At 38.8% G+C, this 24,688-nt stretch overlaps 1 protein-coding gene across 1 annotated transcript in view; it reads right to left on the bottom strand.

Moving 5' to 3' along the window:
- LOC122797011 (synaptonemal complex protein 2-like) overlaps positions 1 to 24,688 on the bottom strand; it is a 345,314-nt gene that overhangs the window by 39,304 nt on the left and 281,322 nt on the right. Inside the window, exon 4 of the mRNA XM_044065782.1 lies at positions 667 to 771. Coding sequence (XP_043921717.1) covers positions 667 to 771 — 105 coding nt within the window. The remainder of the gene's footprint in view (positions 1 to 666; positions 772 to 24,688) is intronic.

Raw genomic sequence — 24,688 nt, 5'->3', positions numbered from 1 at the left:
AGATTTGGAGTGGGTGGAGAAGAGTGTGAGGAGTGATTTGTGACAGACGAGTACCAGTAAGAGTGAAAGGGAAGGTCTACAAGAGGGTAGTGAGACCAGCTATGTTATATGGGTTGCAGACAGTGGCATTGACAAAAAGGCAAGAGTCAGAGCTTGACATGGCAGAGATGAAGATGTTAAGATTTGCACTGGGTGTGACAAGGATGGACAGGATTAGGAATAAGTGTATTAGAGGGTCAGCCCAGGTTGGAAGGTTTGGAGACAAAGCCAGAGAGGTAAGATTACGTTGCTTTGGACATGTGCTGAGGAGGGATGCAAAGTATACTGGGAAAGATGCTAAGGATGAAGCTGTCAGATAACAGGAAAAGAGGAAGGCCTAAGATAAGGTTTATGGATGTGGTGAGAGAGGACATGCAGGTGGTTGGTGTGACAGAGCAAGACGCAGAGGACAGGAAGAAATGGAAACAGTTGATCTGCTGTGGCGAACCCTAACGGGAGCAGCTGAAAGAAGAAGTTCCAGTTCATTTTCATAACCTGCTATGTTGTGTACAGACAGTAACCATATGTAAAAATAAACCACATTGCAAAACTAAACCACCACACTCAATGCAGATAAAATGTTACAAAAATGATACTACATATTATCAAAAAAAAAAGTGAAATTACCTGCACAGTGCAATAAAAATCCTCTGCCAGCCGAGGCAGTGATTTATCCACCAAGAGATCCAAAGACTTAAGAAATTCTGTAACTCTTTCAAACCACATTGTCATGTAAATAAAAAAAAAGGAAAAACTATTACAATAAAGAATAATGCAATTAATTTACATTTGCTAAAACCTATAACAGATGTTAAGGTCTTGGTTATCTGGGCTGTCCTAGTTGCATATATAATTTCAATCACACAAATGACACTTGTAACTTGACACTTGGAAAACAAAATATAAATTCATTAATTACACAAACAGAACAATGGTTAATTCAGCAACATACCAAAATATGAATATTTCACATGAGCTGTAACATACCTAGCATATACTATTTTACAATGCGACTTAAAGAAAAACTAAAGTTTTAATACTGAGACATCATTTAACCAATTATACATTTAAAGCTTAGCTACTTTATTTGGTATTCTGTGTAGGTAGTGATGCAAGTTCTTGTGCTAAATTAAATGAATTTTCTCTTTTACACACACACACATATATATATATATATATATATATATATATATATATATCATAGCAGACTGGCTAAAATAAATAATACATTTAACATATAATAAATAAAATATCATTTGGGTAAGACCAGTCTAATACCAAAGGGATAGGTGAAGTGAAGCACCAAAAGGGAATTGTCTACGCTTAAAATGTCCCATAAGTGCAGCTAGCCTAGTATTTAGCAATGAACCCATTACATACTGCACAAGTAGCTCCATGGTAAGTGGAAGGATGGGAGCATGTGGCTGATGTTGACTTATCCATTCAGACAGGATGAAGGCAGCCAAGGGTTCCTGAAATAAAGCAGTGTTACAAGTCTGGTGTGTTCTGTGCTGCACAAACAGTGAACCACTTAGTCGGTTGGCTGTGCTTGAGCGTAAGTGTTCATGCACCGCCTGAAGGCAGTGACGGAGGAGCTCAAAGGTCTGCCCTGGGGTGGTGTAAGTTAGGGCACACTCCTTAACAGCAACATAATACTGCAACAGTGTCCTCTCCCCTCACCAGCCCCAACTGTAGGTTAGGTTGATCCAGAGTGATGCTAAGGTGGGCCCACTAGACCAGGAAAATAAGGAGAAAAGCTGGTGGTAATTGATGGAAAGCTGTAAGCAGGGGGGGGGGGGATTATACACCGCAGGGCTAAATTCATCTTGAAATGCACTGCATTCCTTTATCCCTTGCTTCTTCCTTTCTACGTCCACCCCTGCTCTATGGTGAACCTCCCCTTACTAATATACAATCCTAAATTCATCTTGAAATGCACTGCATTCCTTTATCCCTTGCTTCTTCCTTTCTACGTCCACCCCTGCTCTATGGTGAACCTCCCCTTACTAATATACAATCCTTTCTTAAATCCAAACTGGACTTGTGCTAGAATAAAACCGCAAAATTTGTAACCTGTGCCAAACACTTCTCCCACCACTGCATATCATTCCATCATCTAAACTGGCTAGAACTTCCCCAACATCTAACATATCTACAACTAACCACAGCTAGTCTATAAGCCTTCTAGTTGTCCTGCCCTCTCCTCTCTGCAGAGGTCTATTTGGGTGACACATGGTGAACAATGTCAATCAGATGCTCAATGTAGCAAAACCTAACCTTTCCACTGGTCAAATGCGTTACTCATATACTATAGCAGAACAATGGAAGGTTCTCTCTCCTTCATTTAGGTCTGCTATCAACCCTGAATGCTTTAAGACTTTGCTGAAACAACACCTGTTCTCCCATTGGCTATGTACATGTACCGGCACGAAAAAAAAAAAAATTCCTAGCCTTCCTACTTTTCCTTCCCATCTCACTTACTGCTCAGACTCCTCATGTATACATTCAGTTCTTCCAACTTACTAATTCCAACATGTGCCACCCAGCAACACAATCTACTATATTAGTTACCTGCCATACCTTCTATTCATTCTTGATCCCTATATAGCAATAGCTCTAAACTTATACCTTACTTTCAGAATCTTTAATCTGCTGCTGTCCATCTTTCCCTCTCTATTGCAAAACTGTAATACTGTACCGTTCACACATTTGTGTTTATCCCAGTGTCATCAATTGCATTCTTGGTTGGCTTACATACTTAATACTAGTTACCCAGATGTTAGATTTTATCTATTTTATTGCATTACCTATTCTGCAATGTGTTCTGCTTGACTTCTACATTTTGATTCTGATGTTTATCATGCTTGTTTTCGGAGCTTTTCTCCCCAGGCCTCTATTGAAAATGGAATCACTCTGGCCCAGTAGACCTCCCAGTAAGCAAATGCAAATACATAAATAAAACAAAATAAATACAATTTATTTAGTACTCCAACACTAATTTGAGCAGTGCATCTACTCTAAGAAAATCAATCACAAAGTCAATGTAAGTGAATGAAAAGAAATATTTCATGTGAGGCTGCTTCCCTAACAGAGGATGTCTATTACCTGGAAAATCATCAAAATAATAAATGAATAACAAAATCTACATTTACTTTTTCCAGGAGGCAAATTATGTTGAATAGTCATTGTATTTATCTTGCCATTTTAACAAGGCAAGTACACTGGTATGAGCTGAACCAAGAAGGCAAACACATACAACAGTGCAATAAACAACATCATCCATTTAAGGAAAAACTTAACCATAAGGGCAGTAGGCATATACAACTGAACAATACATCGAATATGTAAAACAGACCAGGTAATACACCACAGATATAAATATGCTTTACCACCAGCACTGCAAAATTGTGTGGCTTATGTGCAAACCCAAATATCACCATCTCCATGCTTGTGCAACCACAAAGTTAATACATCAGTAGGTGTAGTACAAGAGCAACAGCCTTCTGTATGCAAGCTTTAGGATGGCTTACCTTCCCTGCCACAATATATTTTGTTAAAACCTGCATTCAGGAGTTTTTTACAAGGTCATTTGACTTTCTACTTTTCCATTAGCTATCGAGGAAACTTCAAAGAGCAAGATGCATTTGCTTTCCACAACAATGCGAGTGTTACAGTCTCTATCATTATCACATCTATGGTACAAAATAAGCCCTTTCTAAATAATGCACATTTATACCCATCTACAGACACACCAAGAGAGCAATACATGTGTGTTTACATAAACATTACAAATCCATATCTGTGTGTGTATGTGAATACTGCCCCCTGCAAAAAAACAAAAACGTTTTACTTTACTTTTTAAAAGCAAAAGAATTGCATGCACCAGTGCTGTTTCTTGGTGCATGTGAACCGACATGGCAGTATCCATGATTTCAGCTACATGCAGTCAATGTTTTTTTGCAGTCAACTTTGGGTGTTTAGTTTAAATCAAGTTGACGTGTCTTTCGGCTTTTCCCGGTTAGGGGTCGCCGCAGCAGAACTCCGGTCCACTAATGACTGGCAGTAGATATTTACGTGCCAAGTTGCCGGCCCTGACGCACAACCTTCAACGAAGGTACACCCATTCACAAGTCTCCACACAGAAGATGCTTTAGCTGAGAATCGAACAGGACGTCTTACTGTGAGGCGACAATGCTACCGCAGCACCAAGTACACCTATATATATATATATATATATATATATATATATATATATATATATATATATATAATATATTATATACACATACACACACGTGTGTATATATGTGTGTGTATTTTATATTATATATATATATATATATATATATATATATATATATATACATACAAACATACATACATACATACACACACAAGGTTGGCAATACTTAATGGTTGAGCTGTTTGCCTCAGTCACAAGATATAGGATTTGATTCTTACCTTTGAGGGGGGAAATTAGCTAGAATTAAATTGACCTGCAAGGGCAGCTAGCCCAGTACGTATATATATATATATATATATATATATATATATATATCTAATATATATATATCTAAAATATATATATATATATACACACACACATACATACACCACTCCCTTATTGATGGTAGGAATCAATGAAATGGCATTCACTGCAAGTTCTGTCAAAGAACCGTCATAGATCCGTCAGTATGTATGTATTTTTGTTGGCTTGATTGCAAGAAATAATCTACAAACATTAAAATGCAGTTCAGGGCATGGTTTATTTACAAGGGACAATGAAAACGAACCAATCTGTGTTTAAGAAGTTCTTTCATACAGGCTTCACTTTGCACAAAGCTTTCAAATCTTCAGCTTTATTTCCCAATAGTACTTGCATAAATGACTTGTTTCCACTGGTTCTTCAACAGTAGTTTTCCAATTCAAGCAAATTACCCTTCAGCTTTAGTGTTTCCTCATACAAGCTAAGCTTTGTTTCAAACTGGTTGCTTCCAACACCGCTTCTCTCGAGACTAATGCACTTTCCTTTCTCTTCTTCTGAACAAAGAAATCTACCATTATGTGGAACTTCCAGCCTTTTAAACAGCCATCTTCAGTTGTTTCTCTTATGTTACAAAGTTAATTCTTCCTCTTCTATCGTGCCAGACCATACCTTCTTCGGCTAGTTGTTAAATCACATGATTCTCTGCAGTCACAATTAAGCTTCAGTATTTTATGAATTGATATATATATATATATATACATACATATACACACACACACATGCAGTTTATATAGGCTCTGTGAGTTTGATCATACACTCATTATACTGAATCTTTCATTAGGAAATTATGTCGAACCGCCATTTTTCACAGGATGCTGGTATTAGTTTCGCTGAATCACTGCACTGTCTTTAGTGGGATTTCATCCTCCACCACTGTTTTGCAATCTCGGAGTTGATATATATATATATATATATATATATATATATATATATACTAGCAGAGGTTGTGGCTGGCAAACTGTATGATTTTAAGTTTCTAGTTGGAGCTCCAGGAACAGGGTCGAATTAATTTCACCTGCTTCCCCCCCTTCATGGCCCGGCTTTAAAAAATATTAAGTCACCTATTTATGAGGACCAGTGGAATAACCTTGAAATTCTTTTTTTTTACAAAAGGTCCTATAATAATCTTTTCATTAAAACTAGGCTCAAATATGTGCAAACATTTATTTTTAAAGCTTTGGGCACTCACTAGACATTAATACTACACCCATGAAATTGTGGCGTTTCCCCAAGAAGGAAATCTTACAAAGGGAGGGGACATGCAGGGAAATTTAAGTGTGGAAGTTGGTCCCATTAGCATTTGGCTAAAGAAGGGAATACTATCAATGTGACTAAACCCAGCCTTATTGTGACTCAAGGACACCACCTTTCAAGTACAATTATATACACTGTCCTTTGTCAAAAATGGTCCTTTTAAATAGGAAAAATGGAAAGGTCCTTTGGGAAAGCATGTACCATCAATATAACATTAGAAAACAAAACTTTAACAATACATTATTCTAACAGATGGAACATTTCCAGACTACTACTTGTTCTTGGTACTTGAATATCTACTTAGGAATCCTAGAGGTGGTGTGTGGGAATAACACACTGAGGTAGAAAAATGATTCTGGCAACAGAAATTACAGGTGGGAAAAGCCCCTGGACTTAAGGATACTGTTAAATGAAAATTTAAAAATGGGAGTTCAGCATTTTTAATTCTTTTTTTTTTTTTTTTTTATGTGGCACAGTCTTCGCCTTTCAGCTGGCACGGTAATGTTTTTAAATACTAAGTATGTATTCATTATATTAACGGTCATTGTTTCTAATTTTTTTTTTTTGTTATAAAATTTGAAGGTTCACACATTCCTTTGGGACAAGGTCTAGCTATGATAGCTCTACCTTTAACTATTACCATCCACACAACAAAATGATTGCTTTCAGCTTGTCATGGTCATTTTCTTGTGCAAGTTAATAGCTGAGGTAGACCATCTGTTCTAAGGAAGTACATTGGACAAGAGACTTGCCCACAGGGATGCTGCCCATGTTTTTTTTTCTCAGCAACCTGCTCAAATATCACAAGGAGCGATTCCATGTCACTCAAAGGCAACATCAAATACAGAAAGTGGCTAACCAGAATCATACATGACATTCCAAATCATCCACTGCGCAGTACCGGTTAATAACTACACTGCAGTTTTGCTGCTTTCTGCATCAGAATGCTAGTCTTTCCCCTTCTGGGTTTTTGTCAGTTCACTAAAACTTAAAAACTTTAGTCATCCATAGATGGCACAGAATGTCTGAGTCTTCAGGAACTCTAACCACTGTACAGCTGAAAATGTACGACTTACATAGCACGTCTCTGAGGCCAGTTTCAGAGTTTTATTTTCAGGTCTTTTATTTTTTTTTAACAAGTTGCTACCTCATTGTAGATCATTAAGTGTATTGTTCCATCTAAAGAATATGACCAAGTGGGAATTATCAAAAATATTTGTGAAGAACGGGGATCTTGTATTGTACATTCGGAAGGAATGGATTTCAAAAGGAACTTGAAGACGTATACTTCCGGTCTGTGAACCAGTGATGCAGCAGATTGCCTGTGCCAAAGATTCTACTTCTCAGGAGTGACCCTACACTTGTTCAGATTTCAGAGGAGAGTGTACTTACCTAAACTAATCGTGATGTAATCCTCTAAGTTACTATTGAGATGAATTCCCCAGATATTGTCCCTGTTGCCAATCCCAGTCAAAGTTTTTATATAGTGATATTAGGTAAAGTTTCCAGACCAAATCCAAAATACACAGCGATTTGGAATGGAGTTCTGATTTGTTATTAATATTGAAATGTTATCTAGCACGTAGATTGTCTTGTTCTCCAACTGCATGTCGAACAAATCAAAGTGGGAGGATGCAGATCATTGAGTGTATTGTTCCTATTCAGCCATTGTAGCTAGATAGCACATGCATACAAGTACTGAGCACGTGCAAGAACAGTGCCATTTTGTACAGTCATGAATGGAGATGCACGTGCAAATGTGTTTTTAGTAATATGTGAATCAGTTAGCTTAAATACAAGTTCTAATTACAGTTCCTGACATGTTTATGTACATTAAATATCTTGAACCCATATACCGCTTTATTGTCTACTTTGAATGCATGAGACCAGCAACACTCAGAAGTATAAAAAGACTACATACAGCTCAGGAACATTAGTATAGCACTGCGCATCAAGACATGATCACAAACTACTTTTTTTTTTTTTCTAACTTCAGCTGTCCTTTAATTTCCTTAGCTCAATACAAAGTTTAATATTTTGTTGCAGACATTAAGGTATTTATTTATGGTATCTACTGTACACATTCATTATTAAAACCAGGTTAACAGAGTGGAATCTATAAATTAACCAATTTTCTGATCCTGTGTATCCCAAATCTGCGCTCTGCTTGACCTCAAGTTATTTAAAGGGCAACTATTGTCACATGATGATTTTCTTAACCAGACCTGTTCTTCCATCCCTTTACTATAACTTTGTATAAAAGTTATTTCAAGACCATGTTTAAACTGTCTGATAAATAAGGGTTTCAGATAATTTGTATAATCACAACATTCTAACAAGAATAGACAGAAGGGGTTTTAAAAACTAAGCTTTGTATTTGCCGAATCCACTAAAGGGATAAGAGGAAAAATTGTACAATTACAATGTTTTGACTAGTGGTACACTTATCTAATGATAACTGCTTTAAATAAGTAAATACATGCATCAGCAAAGGCTATGTTTGCAATAAAGGGCAAAGAGCAGAAATATACACAGTATGCAGAGGTATAGAATTCATATTAAGCTACTATTGTCATTGATCGCTACATCTAACAAGCTATTGTTTTTACTACTTAGCATTCCTATTTCTCTAATGAATTCCAAAGGTGCTGCTCATTATAATAACCATTGACAAGGACCTGCCATTTACTAATGTAGGGCATCCTATGATCTTCCTGGAGATGTTTTCAGCTAACCAGCACTCCTAGTCCTGACACAGAACACATGCATGCCATGAGCTCGGAGGAGCAGATAGCAACATTGTCAGTGAGTAGGAAAGTCCATCAAAAGCAAGTGACTGACCCTTTGCTGCCATATGTGGTCAGCTTCATGTTCCTACAAATGTTAGAAACTCACAATGGAATGATTACAATTTGCACAAGGCCTGCAACTCTGGATCCGATATGAAACATCATGGAAACTGTGAAGTGTGAATAGCACACTGGATAACTATTATTTGGTAGGGGTGAATGTTGGTTGCCAACATGATGTTGGTACCAGCACCATTCCTTGCAGAGGATACACCTGTGGCCAAAACTGTTCACAGTCTGCATCCTTCAAGTCTATGATTAAGAAATACCGGACACACACATGCACACCCAGACCACTTCTGCAGGAACTGAGACTACTCAAATCCATTCTGAACAAGGACCCAGTACTGCTGGATGCCTACTCCTCTAAGGAAACACTATTCTACTACAACACAGCATATACATCTTCCCCCCCCCAAATTTCCTGGCCATATCATGCACTCCCTGCATCTTCAGTTAACCCCCTACCAAAACTGTGCTCATGGTCAATTCCTGTCATTGTGCCTTTTCTACCTGTGCATATAATTCGGCATTGGTAATGGAGTTTAATACTTTCAATATTAAAGTAAAAAAGATTTTTCAGAAAGAATGGAGTAATTTTATTTCCTTCTCTGATATTTTAAATATTAAAAAAGAGATGCCCAAAATAGTGTACAAAAATGGTAGATGTATAAAAAATTGCTGGAAAACAACAAAGTAACTAACAATGAAATTTCTATGTTACCATTTAATAAAAATAAAAATAAAAAATATGGAACATACCAATGTGGACACTGTAATCAGTGCCCATATATTAGTAACAGGATAGAGATTTTGTTGCCAGCTAGGGATATCAATATTTGTGCCTCTGGTTATTATAACTGTGATACACAAGGGGTGGTATATTTAGCTACGTGCTTAGAATGTAATTCATATTATGTGGGGAAGACTGAAAGAGCATTAAAGAAGAGAATCTATGAACACATTTATGAAATATCTAAGAAAAAAGAAACAAATGCTCTTTTTAAGCACACATTAGATTGTAATAATGCTAGATTTTTCTTCTTTGTGTTAGAACAGGTTAAAAAGGAAACAAGGGGAGGCCTTTGGGAGGAAAGATTAGAATTTAAAGAGCTTTGGTGGCAGATTTTATTAGATGCAACAAACAGCCCAGGGCTCAATGATCATATATCTTTAACTTCAGTGTTAAAGTTGAGAGCAGCTAGAATTTAATTTGTACTAGCAATAGCTCTTTAGGAACAGCAGGTGGTGCAGTTTGAATAGTGAATTCTTTAGGATATAATATAATGGAAAGGATTTTTAAACAACAGTATTAGTAGTTTTTATATACATATACATATTTATTTATTTATTTAATATAATTTTAATGGTATTTATTGTGAAATATTGAATTTTAAACAAGGGAGAGATGGTTTTATTTGTTATGATGAACATCGAAGTGTATTTTAATTGATAGTTGCTTTAAATGAGCCTTTTAAGCAGATGTATGCAATGAAAATTACAAACTAATGAATTTTTATTGGTTGGTTCAAACCACATGAGAGTATATTATGTGTTTTTAGATATTTTATGGTTGTCTGATGAAGTCTTACATGCTTGTGGAGACAAAAACGCACACTGTGTATTTTAAAAGCGTTTACGTTTTCTGTGATTTGTTTCCTTGCATTTCAATAAAGCGATCTGGTTTAGTAGCTGGTGGACTGCCTCCGTGACTTTGGATTTACTACCTGTGCATATGCCAACTGTGTCCTGTCCTCAGTGCTGTTATATGGGTAGGTGATGGTAATATCAGCTTCGCAGCATGGCTAGTCAGTGAACTGAACAAAATAACCTTGGTTTAGTACTGAATGCACTAATTTAAATCTCTGTTCAACTATCGTTCCCATAGTCATGGATCAGCTGCCATCTCTTTGCCAGTGTTAGAGTTTATTGTACCTGCCACTACCAGACACAGTCTTAACCTGCAGCCAGTTCCTCTGATGGCTCCATTAGCTGGTAACTGCTCCACCACTGGCTTCAGTCTTGTCTGGTCTTCTGATGGCAATTTCTAGCTGCCTTTATACCACCATTGCTGTGCAGAACTACACAAACAGCAAATATCCTGCAGCAGGCGACAGAAGCAGAGTGCAACACACTGATGGAGGAATCTAGGCAGTGCAAGCAAGCCTTCCTCAATCTGACCATGACCTCAAAGATGTTGGAGGTCTGCAAGGTTGTACAGAGTCTTATCCTTGCCCTGTGGATTCCTTAGTCATATGAGAGGCCTCCAGGACATAGCTGGCATCACCAATATGCCCCTGTGGGACTTCACCCCCACACAAATTTACAGCATAGGTTGATCATGTGCTGGGTGTGAGAATCATTGGTACTGCTTGGCTGGCACACACTCACTGTATAGAGTAGCCTTTACACCACTGGCAGCTGGAGTGTAAATTATGTACAAATGCCCATGTGAACAAGAAGGGAGAGATAATGGCAATCAGTGGCCTATATAACCCAGTGGAAATGGGGTATTTATCTGCATAATGTTGCTTCTGTCTGTCCTCTATGGTCCTTATAGGAAAAAAATATATGTTCCACGAGCTGCAGGAGATAATCAAGGAACTGATGCAGTATTCATGAGGGAAATGTTTGGGATACACCCACTGTGCAACCCTGACGGTCACTAAATGGTCTGTAGAATGATTCGAAGATATATATATATCTTACTGTCCATGGTATATGATTTTTTATATATATATATATATATATATATATATATATATATATATATATATATATATATATATATATATCCCAGAAGATTCCATGCAATGACAGCACAGCTGCCATATGTTTCAGTCCACATGACAGCATTCATAAATAGCATTCAGCTATGTCCTCTCATGGTGGTGGTAAGTCAATCTGAGCCTTCTGTTATGTGGAGGGCGACAATGTATTCCTTTGTGGGCACTGACATTGACCTCTAACATGTACTCTTTGGCTTGTATAGCTGTTATTCGTAGCACAGTCATTTGGATCCGGGTTATACTAAGCAAGTAATCACACAGTGTACAAACTTGCTAGTGGCAAAAGCTGATCAGGCAACTTTTTTATACGTTTCTGAACTGTTCCACTATTGTTCATCCTCATTTTTATTTGCAATTGGACTCATTACCATAACACTGCTCAATTCCATGTCTCTATATGATCTTAGCATACGACGCTGACTGTACATTTCTTCTGCTTGTGCATTGTAGTACCCATCTCTCAGAGTTGCCCCCATTTAGCTTGCGCCCATTCATCACAATAGTCTTCCTAATGCATTGTATATTTTGTTTCTAAATTCCACCAATTGTCTATTGTTTGCAGCTTTTCGTCTCGAGCCAAAAACACAGCCTCTTGATTTTTCTTTATCTACGGGAAGATCATCTTCTGTGGGAGAAGCATTAAAAAAAAATATTCGCCCAGCTCCAATAGGCTCAGTCTTTTCCAGAAGGCAGATTAGGTGCACATCTAGCTTTTGGTGAATATTTGGGACAATGTAAACAGATATTTTAGTGGATCATTTGTTAGCAGCAGGAGTAAGATCAGGCAGCATAATGCCTGCCCAAGTGAATTTTTTTTAGGGGACAGGATGTAGATTACACCCAAGACCACTTCATTACATCAGACAGCATGTCTGTAAATACATTTTGGGGTTGTAAATAAATGCTTACATTATTCAACACTGCTTCTATAGATTTACTACCTATGGAAGACTGACCAAAGTGTTCTGTAGTAAAAGCAAGGATAATACCACCGATAAACAGATTTCACTCCTCTTGATCTATTTGTTAATAAATCAGAAATGGGTTGGCCACTGCTTCTAATGACTAACATAAATCAGTGAAAATGGTCAGCTCTGTCAAGTTTCTCTTTCGAGCTCAGATATTCGGATACCATTTGTTTTCCAGAATCATTGCTTGTACCCATGGGTAGATCATCTACTTTCATTTGTTCCAAAGCTTACTCTAAATATTACTTTAAAGAAGAACTGTGTAATATCTAGTGCATCAAACTCATTTGGCTACCAGAAAAGAAACAATCCTGTTTCATTTGTAATATTCTAGTTGCTACCAAAACTTTTCATCAAATTCCTTTAAACTGACAAGTTGCCTGTGAGAGAAGCACAATTTTATTCACTTCATTCAACAATCTGGCAACCATACTCACCCACAGCATCTTCAAGTCTATATTAAAAATACTCAAGAGCTTGTGTCTGGCTTTAACTTCTGGAAAGTGAACAAGAATTACATGTCTGATCCATGAAGAGCACACCTTCTTACCTTAACCATGTTAAATATTGCATTTTAGCCTTTTAGCTAATGTACATCTGCAGCTAGGCCAATAGTTGATGCATCAGGCCCATCTAGCAACCACTTACAAAGTAAAGAAAAGGTCCACACACACATACAAGGCACAATCAGCAGTGTACAATAGTTGCTGATCAGTACTGGACTTTCAGATCTGCAGGTATAACTGCAAAACTGACTTCCTGTACAGCTTGCATATTTGTGAATTAACAGCTGATCGGCAATTCTTGTACACTATTGATCACACACCTCTTGCACCAATCACTGACTGCCATTTAAGCAGCCACAATCAGAACTGCTTTGCAGGAAACTAGCTCCACTTCTTTGGCAATGCCAGTTGTGCCCCCTAACAGTTTATGCCCAGGACAACTGCCTGCTATGCCCCACCCTTATTACAACACTGCCCCATCCCGCTAATATGACAAAGTATACCGACTCTCTAATAGCAAATAACCCCTAAACACAAGCATGAGCATGTTTTTGGGTTCCACTTGCTTCATCCAATAACCCCTCATCAATAACCCCTCATCAATGACTCTACCAGGCCTCTTTAATACCTTCCTTACTTTCTCTTGTATGGCTTGGGACTGGTACAGAGCCTAAGGGTGTCCTGGGGTTCTTGATCTCATCTGCTGGAAGATTTTTCATTTCTACCTTATCCACTCCCTTCCATGCTGTCTTTTAGTTGCTAAGGGTAGACTTGCTTGGAACGTGCTGAAGTATTGCTCCACCACTGTTGCAGTTCAGTCAAGGACTATGCTCTACTCTCTTGTAGGTCTACTACATGTTCTTCACATGTCCACACCCTCAAGGAGGGACCATTATGGGAATGCACTCAAAGCCACACACTCCCACCCGATGGTACTGCCCATTCCTTCTCTGTCACTCCATCAGTCACCAGAGTTGCTAATCAAACTCAGGTTGGCTGGGTTGTAGTCGGAACTTAATTTCACTAAGCTACAAGACTGGCTAAAGCTTAAGCAAATTGTGCCAAGCTGTTATAGATGACAAAGGTCTTACTTTTGTTTAGAGATGGGCTTTTTATAACTACAGTTCTGGCAGCTTCTCAGGAAATGTTTCTATTTTTTTTTCTCTAATTCATTTTTCAGTTTTTTTTTACCTTTACAAACATTCCCCTGCTCTTGATCGCTGTCTGTCTTTGAAGACTTGTCTACATCTTAGTTTTAAGTTCTACCTGTTTCATTCTTTTTCTCCCAATTTAACTTTGTGCAAAAGCACTTCCCCACCAAACATTCCCATTTTGTAAGTCTTGTGAACATACAGTTCCTGCCCTGCCTTCACTGGTGCATTCGGAGCCTGTTATGCTGTATAAATCAGGTGCCTCACTTTCAGGGAGCCCCTGCTTTAGTGAAAAGTGTACTTGAATTCCAAGTTTTAAACAATAGGAAGTTTGGGAATGGCGACACTTTATAACTAGTGTACATACCCCATAAATCTGGATGTAGATGAAATAAAAAAAATAAATGGGGGCTGTATAAATACAATATGATATTTAGGAGTATGTATACAAACTGGTAAAGCTGAAAAAGTTACAGAGTTGAAAGTAGAAGAAAACTGAATTCTGAATACAGAACAAGTGTTAGCTCAGTATGAGACTACATAGTCACTACTGATGCTTTGTATTTAGTGGGGAAATGGCTAACACAGAAATGCATCACCGGTAAAGCATCACTGAAATGGTATAAGCTGCTCATGGTGTAAAGGTAAAGAATCTGTGGAAGGATTAGAATAGGGAGCAGTAGAAACAATGAAAGGAAATCAAACTCAGGATTACAGAATAAAGCTCATTAAAAGATCCTAACCTTATATCACTTAAAATCAGCCAAATTAAAAATGACAGCAGAAACTGGAAAGGAACGTGCATAATTGGGACCAAGACAGAACCAGCAATCACCTCAGAAAGCACAGGTCAGTTAAAGCAGAAGAAAGTAGTTAAGCCAGACAGAGCCCTTCAGGTAGTAATGCAATGTGGAACAAAAGCAACTGGCAAAAGGAAGAAGGATCTCGGGTAAGAAGTATGAGGAAATGAGGGTAGGGTTACCACCTTTTCAAATGGCCAAAGTGGGACATTTTTGGTACAAACATCAGATTTTACAGGCTGACACATACCCACGGTCAGTAGAAAAGTTAGAACTTAAATTTTTTGCCTAAATAAAAGCTTATTCTTGTAGCATTTTAGATGCTTATTCTGTTTCTTATAACATTTAGGTATTTTAGACACAGAATAACTGTTTTATGCAACTATTACATAAAATATAGGAAATAATTGTGTCCTAAAATCTCAGGACATTTGCCATTTTTACAATTTTTTGTCAGGACACAACTGCCCAGAGGGACTGTCCCTCGCAAAGTGGGACAGGTGGTAACCCTAAATGAGGGGCAATTACAAAGGAGATGTGGGTAACAAACAGAATTATCAGGCATCTTCATAAAGGTACTAACAGTGCCAGAAATAACAAAAGGCTTTAAATTGGTGAGGGAAAGAGTATTTTTTCTCATGTTCTCGCTCAACAAACAATCTATTCTGTACACATGGACAAAGCTGCATCTGAACACTGGAGGATCCAGATACTGAAGGAAGGGCATAAAGAAAGATTGAAAGAACATATTAGAACAAAGAACTCAAAGCAAGATAGGAGGAAGAGTGCTAATGATCAACAGTCTGCAGTAAATTAGCAACAGACTGATGGGTACCAAAGCAAAATGAAAGATGGGTAAAAGAAAAAGCAGCAGTAAAAGGTATAGCAGTGAAAAGTGTGAGGAGAGCAGCAGACAAAGCAAGGATCTCAAACTTGCAGCCCTCTCCAGCCTCAAGTAGTCTTCAAACCAACCTTGAGAACTGGCAAGTACATTCACTGCTAAACTACTGTTTTGCTTTGCCTTGGAGATTGCATGTGCTCCTCTTTGTGCATCTCTCAGTCACACAAGTTCAAGATCCCTAATTTGCAGAGTAATATGATAATGATGATAGCAGCTGGGTGAAGAATGATAAGTGAGCTGCTGGCAGCACTGGAGGAAGTGATAAAGCTATTAAGTATGCAAAAGAAACTTCGGAAAATGGCAAAAGGGATCTCAAAATGATCTCTGCATACAAAGCATACAAGAGTCAGTTGGGGAGTAACCATAGCAACCATTATATTCAGAGATGAAAATGAATGAGATGGTGAGAAATCAAAATCAGTGATAAAGCTGAAGAAATGAAATGGGGGACAGTGGTAGTCTAATAGTGTATCCAGCTAACAAAGGTCGATGCTGGCAGACTGATGAAATAATCAAGAGTGGGGGTAAGAAAGGGAAGAGGTGATAATGGGCAACTTAAACCGTACAGCAACAAGGAACTACAAACATCCTCACTCCGTAAAGACAGAGCAAAGGCAAAAGGGAATATATGCACAGGCCAAATACTACAATGGGTCTTCAAAAGAAGAATCTGTGGAGGAGTTAAAAGTGAAAGCACCATTAGCCAACAGTGACCACTTTGTGGTATGTTCTCCATGTTTCAGAGTGGAAATACACTGTACTAAAACAGAAATGAGGAAATAAAGAAACTTGAACTTCAGCACCTGGGCAGCAAGATGGAAAGCAATCAATATATATAAAAAGTAAAATAATTAATTTCTAAACTGGTTAAGACAGCTCATCTATGGATCCTTTACAGCAATGACGCAGGCCACAAATAGACATTTACAGTTAAAATAAAACAAGAGCAATTGGAGCCCCAGTGAAACGAAACCTCAAACATTAGAAAATTAAAATGTTAGCATAAGGTGATTACATTGAGATTATGCAGTTTTTTTTTACCAGAGACTATTATAAACCATCCGCATTTAAATCATCATATTGTCTGCAAACCTTTCTGGAGGGGATTTAAAACTTTGGAACAGGATACAATCTTTTCATATACGAGACATTTTGGACAAGTACAACAGTTCAAGTCATTTAATCTAAGGAATAATTCAGACTCCTGGTTTAAGAGTACATAATTTACAACTCAGAAGCAATATCCGAGGCTTAAAGGATGCAATACTCACACCAGTACTGCATTAATATGCCATCACAGATGTGGAAGAAAAGATCCGATAGTAATCAGAATTACTCCACTGAATGAAAGACAGAGGGAAACCTGATGAAAGTTGAATTTCTACCCATTTCAGATACTAAAGACAACCACAAGGTCTTCTATATTTATGTGAATAATCTCCATAGCAATACTCAGATTTGCTCTGAGCTACAGCACAATGGTACCTCCTATACCAAGCCAACAGATGTTGCCAATATACTGGCTGACAGATTCAGTGCCAACCCCCCCCTCCAGGACCAATCACAATACCAGTAAGATTGCCAGGCACCCAATATTACTGATGCACAGGTTAAAACAGCACAGTCCAATGCCAAGAATACAGCTTCTATGAGACCTGACAATATCCCCGGCTATATTCTACATGAACCACAGAGTGAACTGGCACCTCACCTGTCTGCCTTGTTCAATCACAGCTTCACCTCAGGCTTGGTCCCTACTGAATGGTGCACTGCTACAGTCATCCCTCTCCACAAGGGAGGAGCGACTACAGACCCCAGGAACTATCACCCCATTAGCCTAATGAGCCTGATATGCAAATGATATAGGGAATATCCAAACTCTGGATCCTACACAGTTTGGTTTTGTGAAGGGTAGATCATGCCTGCTCAACTTGGTCAACTTTTTTGAGTCAGTCACCAGAACTGTAGATGAAGATAAGGTGGTTCATACATCCTACCTTGATCTGGCCAAGGCCTTTGATACCATTCCTCACTCAGGAATCATAGAAAAACTCACTAAGCTAGGCAATAACCCCTATATCACTAGGTGGGTTACAAACTGGCTCACATATAGCTACTTTCACACTGTGGGTTCTGACTCCAAGTCAAACTGTAGACCAGTCATGAGTGGAGTCCAACAGGGTTCGGCTCTGCTTCTCTCCTGTTTTATCTACTTCTCTGAAGTCCAGGCCAACATGAAGGGACTCTGGCTGACAAAGTTTGCAGACTATTGAAAGTTAGGAACTATTATTAACTCCCCAAGTGATATTGACATCCTACAGAAAAGGCCTCAATGAGACCAATGATTGGTGTCAGAACCATGGCCTTAAGCTCGGTGCCAAAAAATGTGTCATCACCCTTGGGAAAAACCCAGTTCCTTTCAATTACCACATCGATGGTAGTCCCCTGAACACAGATCTAGGAACACAGGTTGGCAGCAACATCTCTTTTGACCACCACATTGCCCCTGTGGTCAGAAAGTATTTCTATATGGCACATCTCATTACTAAGGGTTTTACATCCAAAAAGAAAGGGGTCATTGTCTGCAGAGGCCGCAAAAGTACCTCACAAAGAGGATCCTAGGCCTTATACACTTGTCCTACATGGACAGACTCAAAAACGCCAACTATTCTGTGTCTCATATCACCTACTTAGAGGCGATCTCTGCTCGACTTACAAAGCCATATCTGTCCCAGCTCGGTTAGATATTATATATCTAAATAAATCCCAATCCCTCCACACCACACGCTCCAGAGACCGCAACCTCATTACCACAATCAACAGAACAAATGGAGGGACAGGTTCATAACCCAGAAACTGCCCATGCTATGGAACAGACTTCCCATACAAGTCAAGCAGAGCACCTCACTTGCCCTCTTCAAGAGAAATCTTGATGAGTGGATGGGAAATAGAAAATTCACCCCAGGGATCACTCCAGTGGCTCTACTTGACAGAGGCACTAGGAACTAAGGTTAGGTGGGACAATGCCAGGGTAATCCTATGGGTTAGCCTTGTAAAGGCGCCAGGGCCATTAGCCTAGTACATACCTATGAACCTGTATCTACAAAGAATCTAAGGGACAAACCGAGCAAGTCCCCTCCAAAGCATATTCACAAAGTCTTCATATAAGACACCTGAAAGATTGCAAAATGAATTAGTTAACCTGCAAAAGCATGACCTGAAATTTAAATATAGATAAAACACGGTGCTACATATAACAAAAAGCCTTTAGAATTTTTAAAAGGAAAAATTGACATATGGGTAATTCCACAGTAACCAATGACAGATGAAAAATAATTACAGATTTGTAGTATTACTGGTCACGGCAATTGAGATTGCTCAGCTTCCTTGGACTTTGAAAAATTAAAATGGGATACTGACCGCTGCAAAGTATTATCATTAAGGAAATAATTCAGTTAATTTTTGTTCACGAACAAATACTGTGCCCAAATATTAAAGTCCAAAGTTGACAAAATAAGGTCCCAAACAGCTGCCAGACAAATACTTGAAAGGATACATTATTATCCACATATGTGGTTAAACTTCAAGGAAGAGTAGAAGATGCACACATCAACCAAGAATATTCACCCAGACAGATTAAGTAATGCAGTTGTGCCATATGCAGTGTGTAGTACAACAACCCATAGGATGATATGCTAGCATATCATTACCAAGTCATCCATTCAGCTGAGTGAACATGACTTTGTAACGGTTTAAGAAGCCCATGCATCTCATACATTTAGATTACTGTAAATTTACTGGAAAGAACTAATAGGCAATTAATGCAACTGAGAGAGATTAGCATATTAAAGCTTGTACTTTAAAGACAGGAAACCTGATTCTGTCATATCTGAGAATGCTCTAACACAGATGTCGGCAGTTGAGATAAAAAGCCCATAACTGGGACCTTATAAATTTCTTTTAGACCCAGCTGCACAAGCGAAGGGGAGAGATGCATCCTGAGTGAAAAAAGTGACCAGTAGCAATACCTATTAGTACTGCCATCTCACAGTTTTGAGATACAGGACTACTCAGCTGCACAGAATTTCACTAGCCTTACTTTCAATGGGCAGAAGCTGAATTACCTACTTCAGCTACATTACTAATTCCTGAAAATCAACACAAAGTAAAGGAAATGCTGGACAAGAAATATTTTAGAAATTCTAGAAGACAAGCAGATTTAAAAGCTGGAGAAACGGTAAGAATATAAAAGCCATGGGAACTTCTCCATCCTGAAGCTGAAGTTGCCCAGCTCATGAACAACCAAAATCCTACATTAGTCATCAGAAAGAAGGAAATACTACATAAGGAATTAGAAGCATCTGCACAACAGGAATACACCAAAGCCAAGGAAAGATGAGCCATCTCATTTGCCGTAGCCAGTACTGTCATGCAGGGAGAACTTTCTACAAGGTGATCATTTTTCAAGATACTTTGCAATAAATTCTTTATTTATGTGAGCCTCAGCCTTTACCGTCAACATTCCATTTACATCAACACATTGCAAGTTAAACCCGACACCCTTACCTCTTCTGATACCATACTAGTAGAATGAATTCTCAAGTACAGTATTTGTAAATCAAGTACAGTTCTGTAAGTAATATACAAAAGTCAAGTCCTGAAATGTAATGTATAGGAAGGGAAATAAATAAAAGGGAAAGGATACCTCACCCTAGCAAGGGAAAGTGACTGCCAAGAGAGTGGAGCCAGGTCACTCTGCTGCAACAGTGATTACCTGTTGAACATATACTGCTATGTTAACTTACTTTTCACAATCAATGGGAAAACAGTGGAGAGGGTAAAAAGCATCAAGTTTTTTTGGGTGCACATCTTAGAAGACTTGTCTTGGTTTGTTAACACAAATGCCATTGTCAATAAAGCACAGCAATGCCTACACTTTCTGCAAAGGTTCCGAAGGGTGAATCTACCAGCCCCTGTTCAAGACCTTCTACAGGGGCACAACTGACAGCATCCCAGAAAACAGTTTTACAGCTTGGTATGGCAACTGCTCCACCACAGACTGCAAGTCCCTCCAAAGAGTGGTGAAAGCAGCAGGAAAGATTACCAGGACCACTCTACCATCTATTCAAGACTTGCACCAGTCCCGTTGTCTCTACAGTCAGAAAAACAGTCATGGAGTGCACTCACCATACATATGAACTATTCCTGCACCCAACATCTGGGAGGCATTATTATAGCATACACTACAAAAATGGCCAGATTATCAGAAGCTTCTATCCTCTGGCCATCAGGCTACATCTCGCTTGACATCAGGGATAGTAGGTTACATGACTGTCTCAAAACAAAATTATACTACGAGGAAGACCACGAACAAATACTGCACAGGGGAACAGCTCATTAAAAGAAAAAACTGTTGTTTATTAAAACAATAAAAGTTAAGCGCTTTCATCTAAAAAATATACACTTCATCAGAACCCACTTGCATATCAACTGACAGTTTAAATATAAAACACCACCAATCACCCTGTACCCCATTGTATGCCAATCTTGTGTTATTGGATTGGGAGGATGAGATTATTTTGAACAGGTGTAACAAAAATATTAGAAGTTATGTTAGATTCCTGAATGATGCGTTTATTCTATGGGACGGAAGTATGAATGAAATTGAGGAATTTGATTATTTGCATGCGTCCAGTTCCTTTTTAAAATTTACACATCATGCAAGTAAGGAAGGCATTTCATATCTGGATACTTGTATAACCCTAACCAACACGGGATTTAAGTCCAGAATTTTTAGAAAGGATATGTTCAGTAACTCCTATTTGGAGTATAATAGCTGCCACCCCACTAGGCAAAAGAAAAACATTGTGAAGGGACAACGTTTACAAGCAGCTCGTATGACCTCTGACTACCAGGAGATGTTACAAGAACTGAAATATATAGGTATCTTGTTTAAAGAGAGAGGTTATCCCACATCAGTAGTGGAGGATGCAGTTACATATGTTAGTAGTGAGTGGGGAAATGAGTATAAAACCTTGTTGGGAATAGAAATGGGCAATAGTAATCACTTGGTGAAAGAGAAGGCAACTAACGAGTTCAGTAGAGCATGTGCATTGCCCTTTAATGACACTAAGGGGCAAGTTAAAAAGATTATAAGAAACAATTGGAATATCCTGAAGTGTGACCAGGAGATTTTTGGACTAGTGGGGGATGAACCTAAGTTTCTACATAGGATAGGATGTAATTTGAAAAAGAAATTTCAAAGTGTTAAACCACCCATACAGGTAGGTAAGGGTGGTTACTACCAAGTGTGGACCATTGTAATCAATGCTTTCCTATATTGGAAGACAACACTTTAGTGGTGGGTAATAAGAATAAAACTATATTGAGATTTAGGAGGGGGAATTATCAGACACAAAATGTTGTTTACTCTGTCAAGTGTACTGGGTGCCCCAGTTTTTATGTGGGTAAAGCTGGGAGCCATTTTAAAGACAGGATATACGATCATTTGTATGCCATCAGAAAGGAGGATGCAAATAATGCATTATTCAGGCACATCAGGGATAACAGGGTTGTTCCACCTTTAAATTTGCCCTTTTAGAAGTTTTGAATCAGTCAAACGGGGGGGGGGGGTAATGTGAAAGCATTATTAGGTGAAAAGGAGGTGAGATGGCAAATACTCCTGAATGCTACCACCCCACCTGGCATTAATGATCATATTCCTATTAAATCTATTATTGAAGCAAGGATGTAAAGGGTACATCTTTTACATTTATGTTCACAATTTCTTAACACATTACATGAAGGGGATACGATGTCATTGAATTAATCAGGTCATGAAAAATGTATTTTATGATGGATATGACTGGTGGTGTTTTGTATTTAAACTGCCAGTTGATATGCAAGTGGGTTCTGATGAAGTCTATATTTTTTAGATGAATGTGCCTAACTTTTATCCTTTTAATAAATTACTGTTTTTCTTTTAATGAGCTGTTCCCCTGTGCAGTATTTGCTCGTGGTCTTCCGCTTAGTATAATTTTGTTTTGAGACATTAGTTGGGACTACGTGGTTTGTGTGAGGTTACATGACTAGTGAGAAGCATATTTGGGTGCAATAACCTTAAAAGGTCTTAAATACACTGTGCAATATCTGCTAATGCCAAAACACAATCCTGTGCAATTTTGTGCAATAAACAGTGATTTCTTAGACTAGTGCCAACAGACTCCTGTGCAATTAGTAGCAGCTGTGGAATTGTGTGCAATACAGTGTTCTCTTTAGCTTGGTATATGTCTGCTGATATGTAAAAAGTACAGTTGTGTACACTTATCATAAATGTAGATGTTCGGGTGTATTCACTGTTGCAGTCCTTACAAATGGGTTAGCCAGCTCCCGGTAGTCCGCAGTCGGCCAGAATACCAAAGTCCTTGGTATATGACGTCAGCTGCCTCCGGATTAAGCCTGACGTCAGGTACAAAGGCAGGCAGCCAACGCCATTTCCTCAGTTTTTCTTGCCTTAACTGTCAGGAGCCCATCAAAGAAGGTTAGACCAGGAAAAGAAAAAATCCAGTCTGTGCCCTATAGGAAAAAAGGGGGAATGGAGGGGGGGGGGGGGACCATGACTGCAACAGTGAATACACTCGAACATCTACATTTATGGTAAGTGTACACAACTGTACTAGGTTTATCGTGTTTCATTGTTGCAGTCCTTACAAATGGGTTGATTCCCAAAGCCCAGGAAAAAAACAAAGGGGAGGAGGAGCACCACTGATTAAGGGTTGGTAAGAATGCCCTGCAACACTGCAGTGGCAAAACCAGCCCTGGACTTAGAAAACAAGGGCAAATTGTAATGTTTAGTGAAACTGTGGACAGACGTCCAGGTAGCTGCTTCGAGGTTGTCCTTAGTAGGTACACCCCTTAGAAAAGCTGCTGAGGTAGAGGAAGCTGTAGTAGAATGGGTCCCAATACCCTGTGGAGGAACCTCGCTATACTTTAAGTAACAAAAGTGAATGCAATGAGCAATCCACTTAGAAATAGTCTGTTTAGAAATAGCTTTGCCCTGAGCTCCAGGAGCAAAACTGACCAATTGATTTGTCTTTCGAAAACGTTTAGTCCTGTCCAGGTAAAATCTAAGTTGTCTATGCACATTGAGGGAATGCAGCAACCTTTCTCTTCTATTCCAAGGATTAGGAAAGAAGGTAGGCAGGTGAATACACCGGTTAAGAGTCAGGCTAGAAACCATCTTAGGCATAAAAGAGAGATTAGTTCAAAGAGAAACCAGATCCACATGGAAAGTGATAAAAGGCTCTACTGTCATTAAGGCCTGCAGCTCAGAAACCCTTCTAGCTGAACTAATGGCCAAAAGAAATGCAGTTTTCCAGGAGAGCAACTTCAAATCTGCTGAGGCAGCAGGCTCAAAGGGAGGCAGAGTAAGTTTCTCAAGTACGGACTTAAGATCCCAAGTAGCAGTAGGTGCCCTTCTGGGAGGCTTTAAATTATCTCCCCTGAGGAATTGTTTCATCAAGGGATGAGAGAAGATGGGTTGCTCAAAGGAACAATGAGCAGAAATAGCTGAAGCATGAATCTTGATAGAAGAGAAGGAAAGTCTGGCATTAAGTAAACTGCCAGATAATCAAGAATTAGAGGAAGAGTAGGTTGAGATGGGTCTTCTCTTCTAGTCTGCATCCAAATGGAGCATCTTTTCCACATATCTGCATAAGATTTCCTAGTACTAGGCCTCCTAGCCTCACGAAGGACCTCAACTACCTGTTGGGAAAGGTTTAAATTATGAGCCAGGCTGCAAAATGCAGAGTCTGAAGGTGACGATGCAGAATCCCCCCCCCCCTTCTGAACCAAGAGATCTGGTATCAGGGGAAGATGCCAAGGCT

The sequence above is a fragment of the Protopterus annectens genome, chromosome 3.part0 (genome assembly GCF_019279795.1).
Source record: "Protopterus annectens isolate FY-2018-M chromosome 3.part0, PAN1.0, whole genome shotgun sequence".
NCBI lineage: Eukaryota > Metazoa > Chordata > Ceratodontiformes > Protopteridae > Protopterus > Protopterus annectens.
Note: the sequence above shows the minus strand (reverse complement) of the source record. Positions and strands in the feature narration are given on the sequence as shown.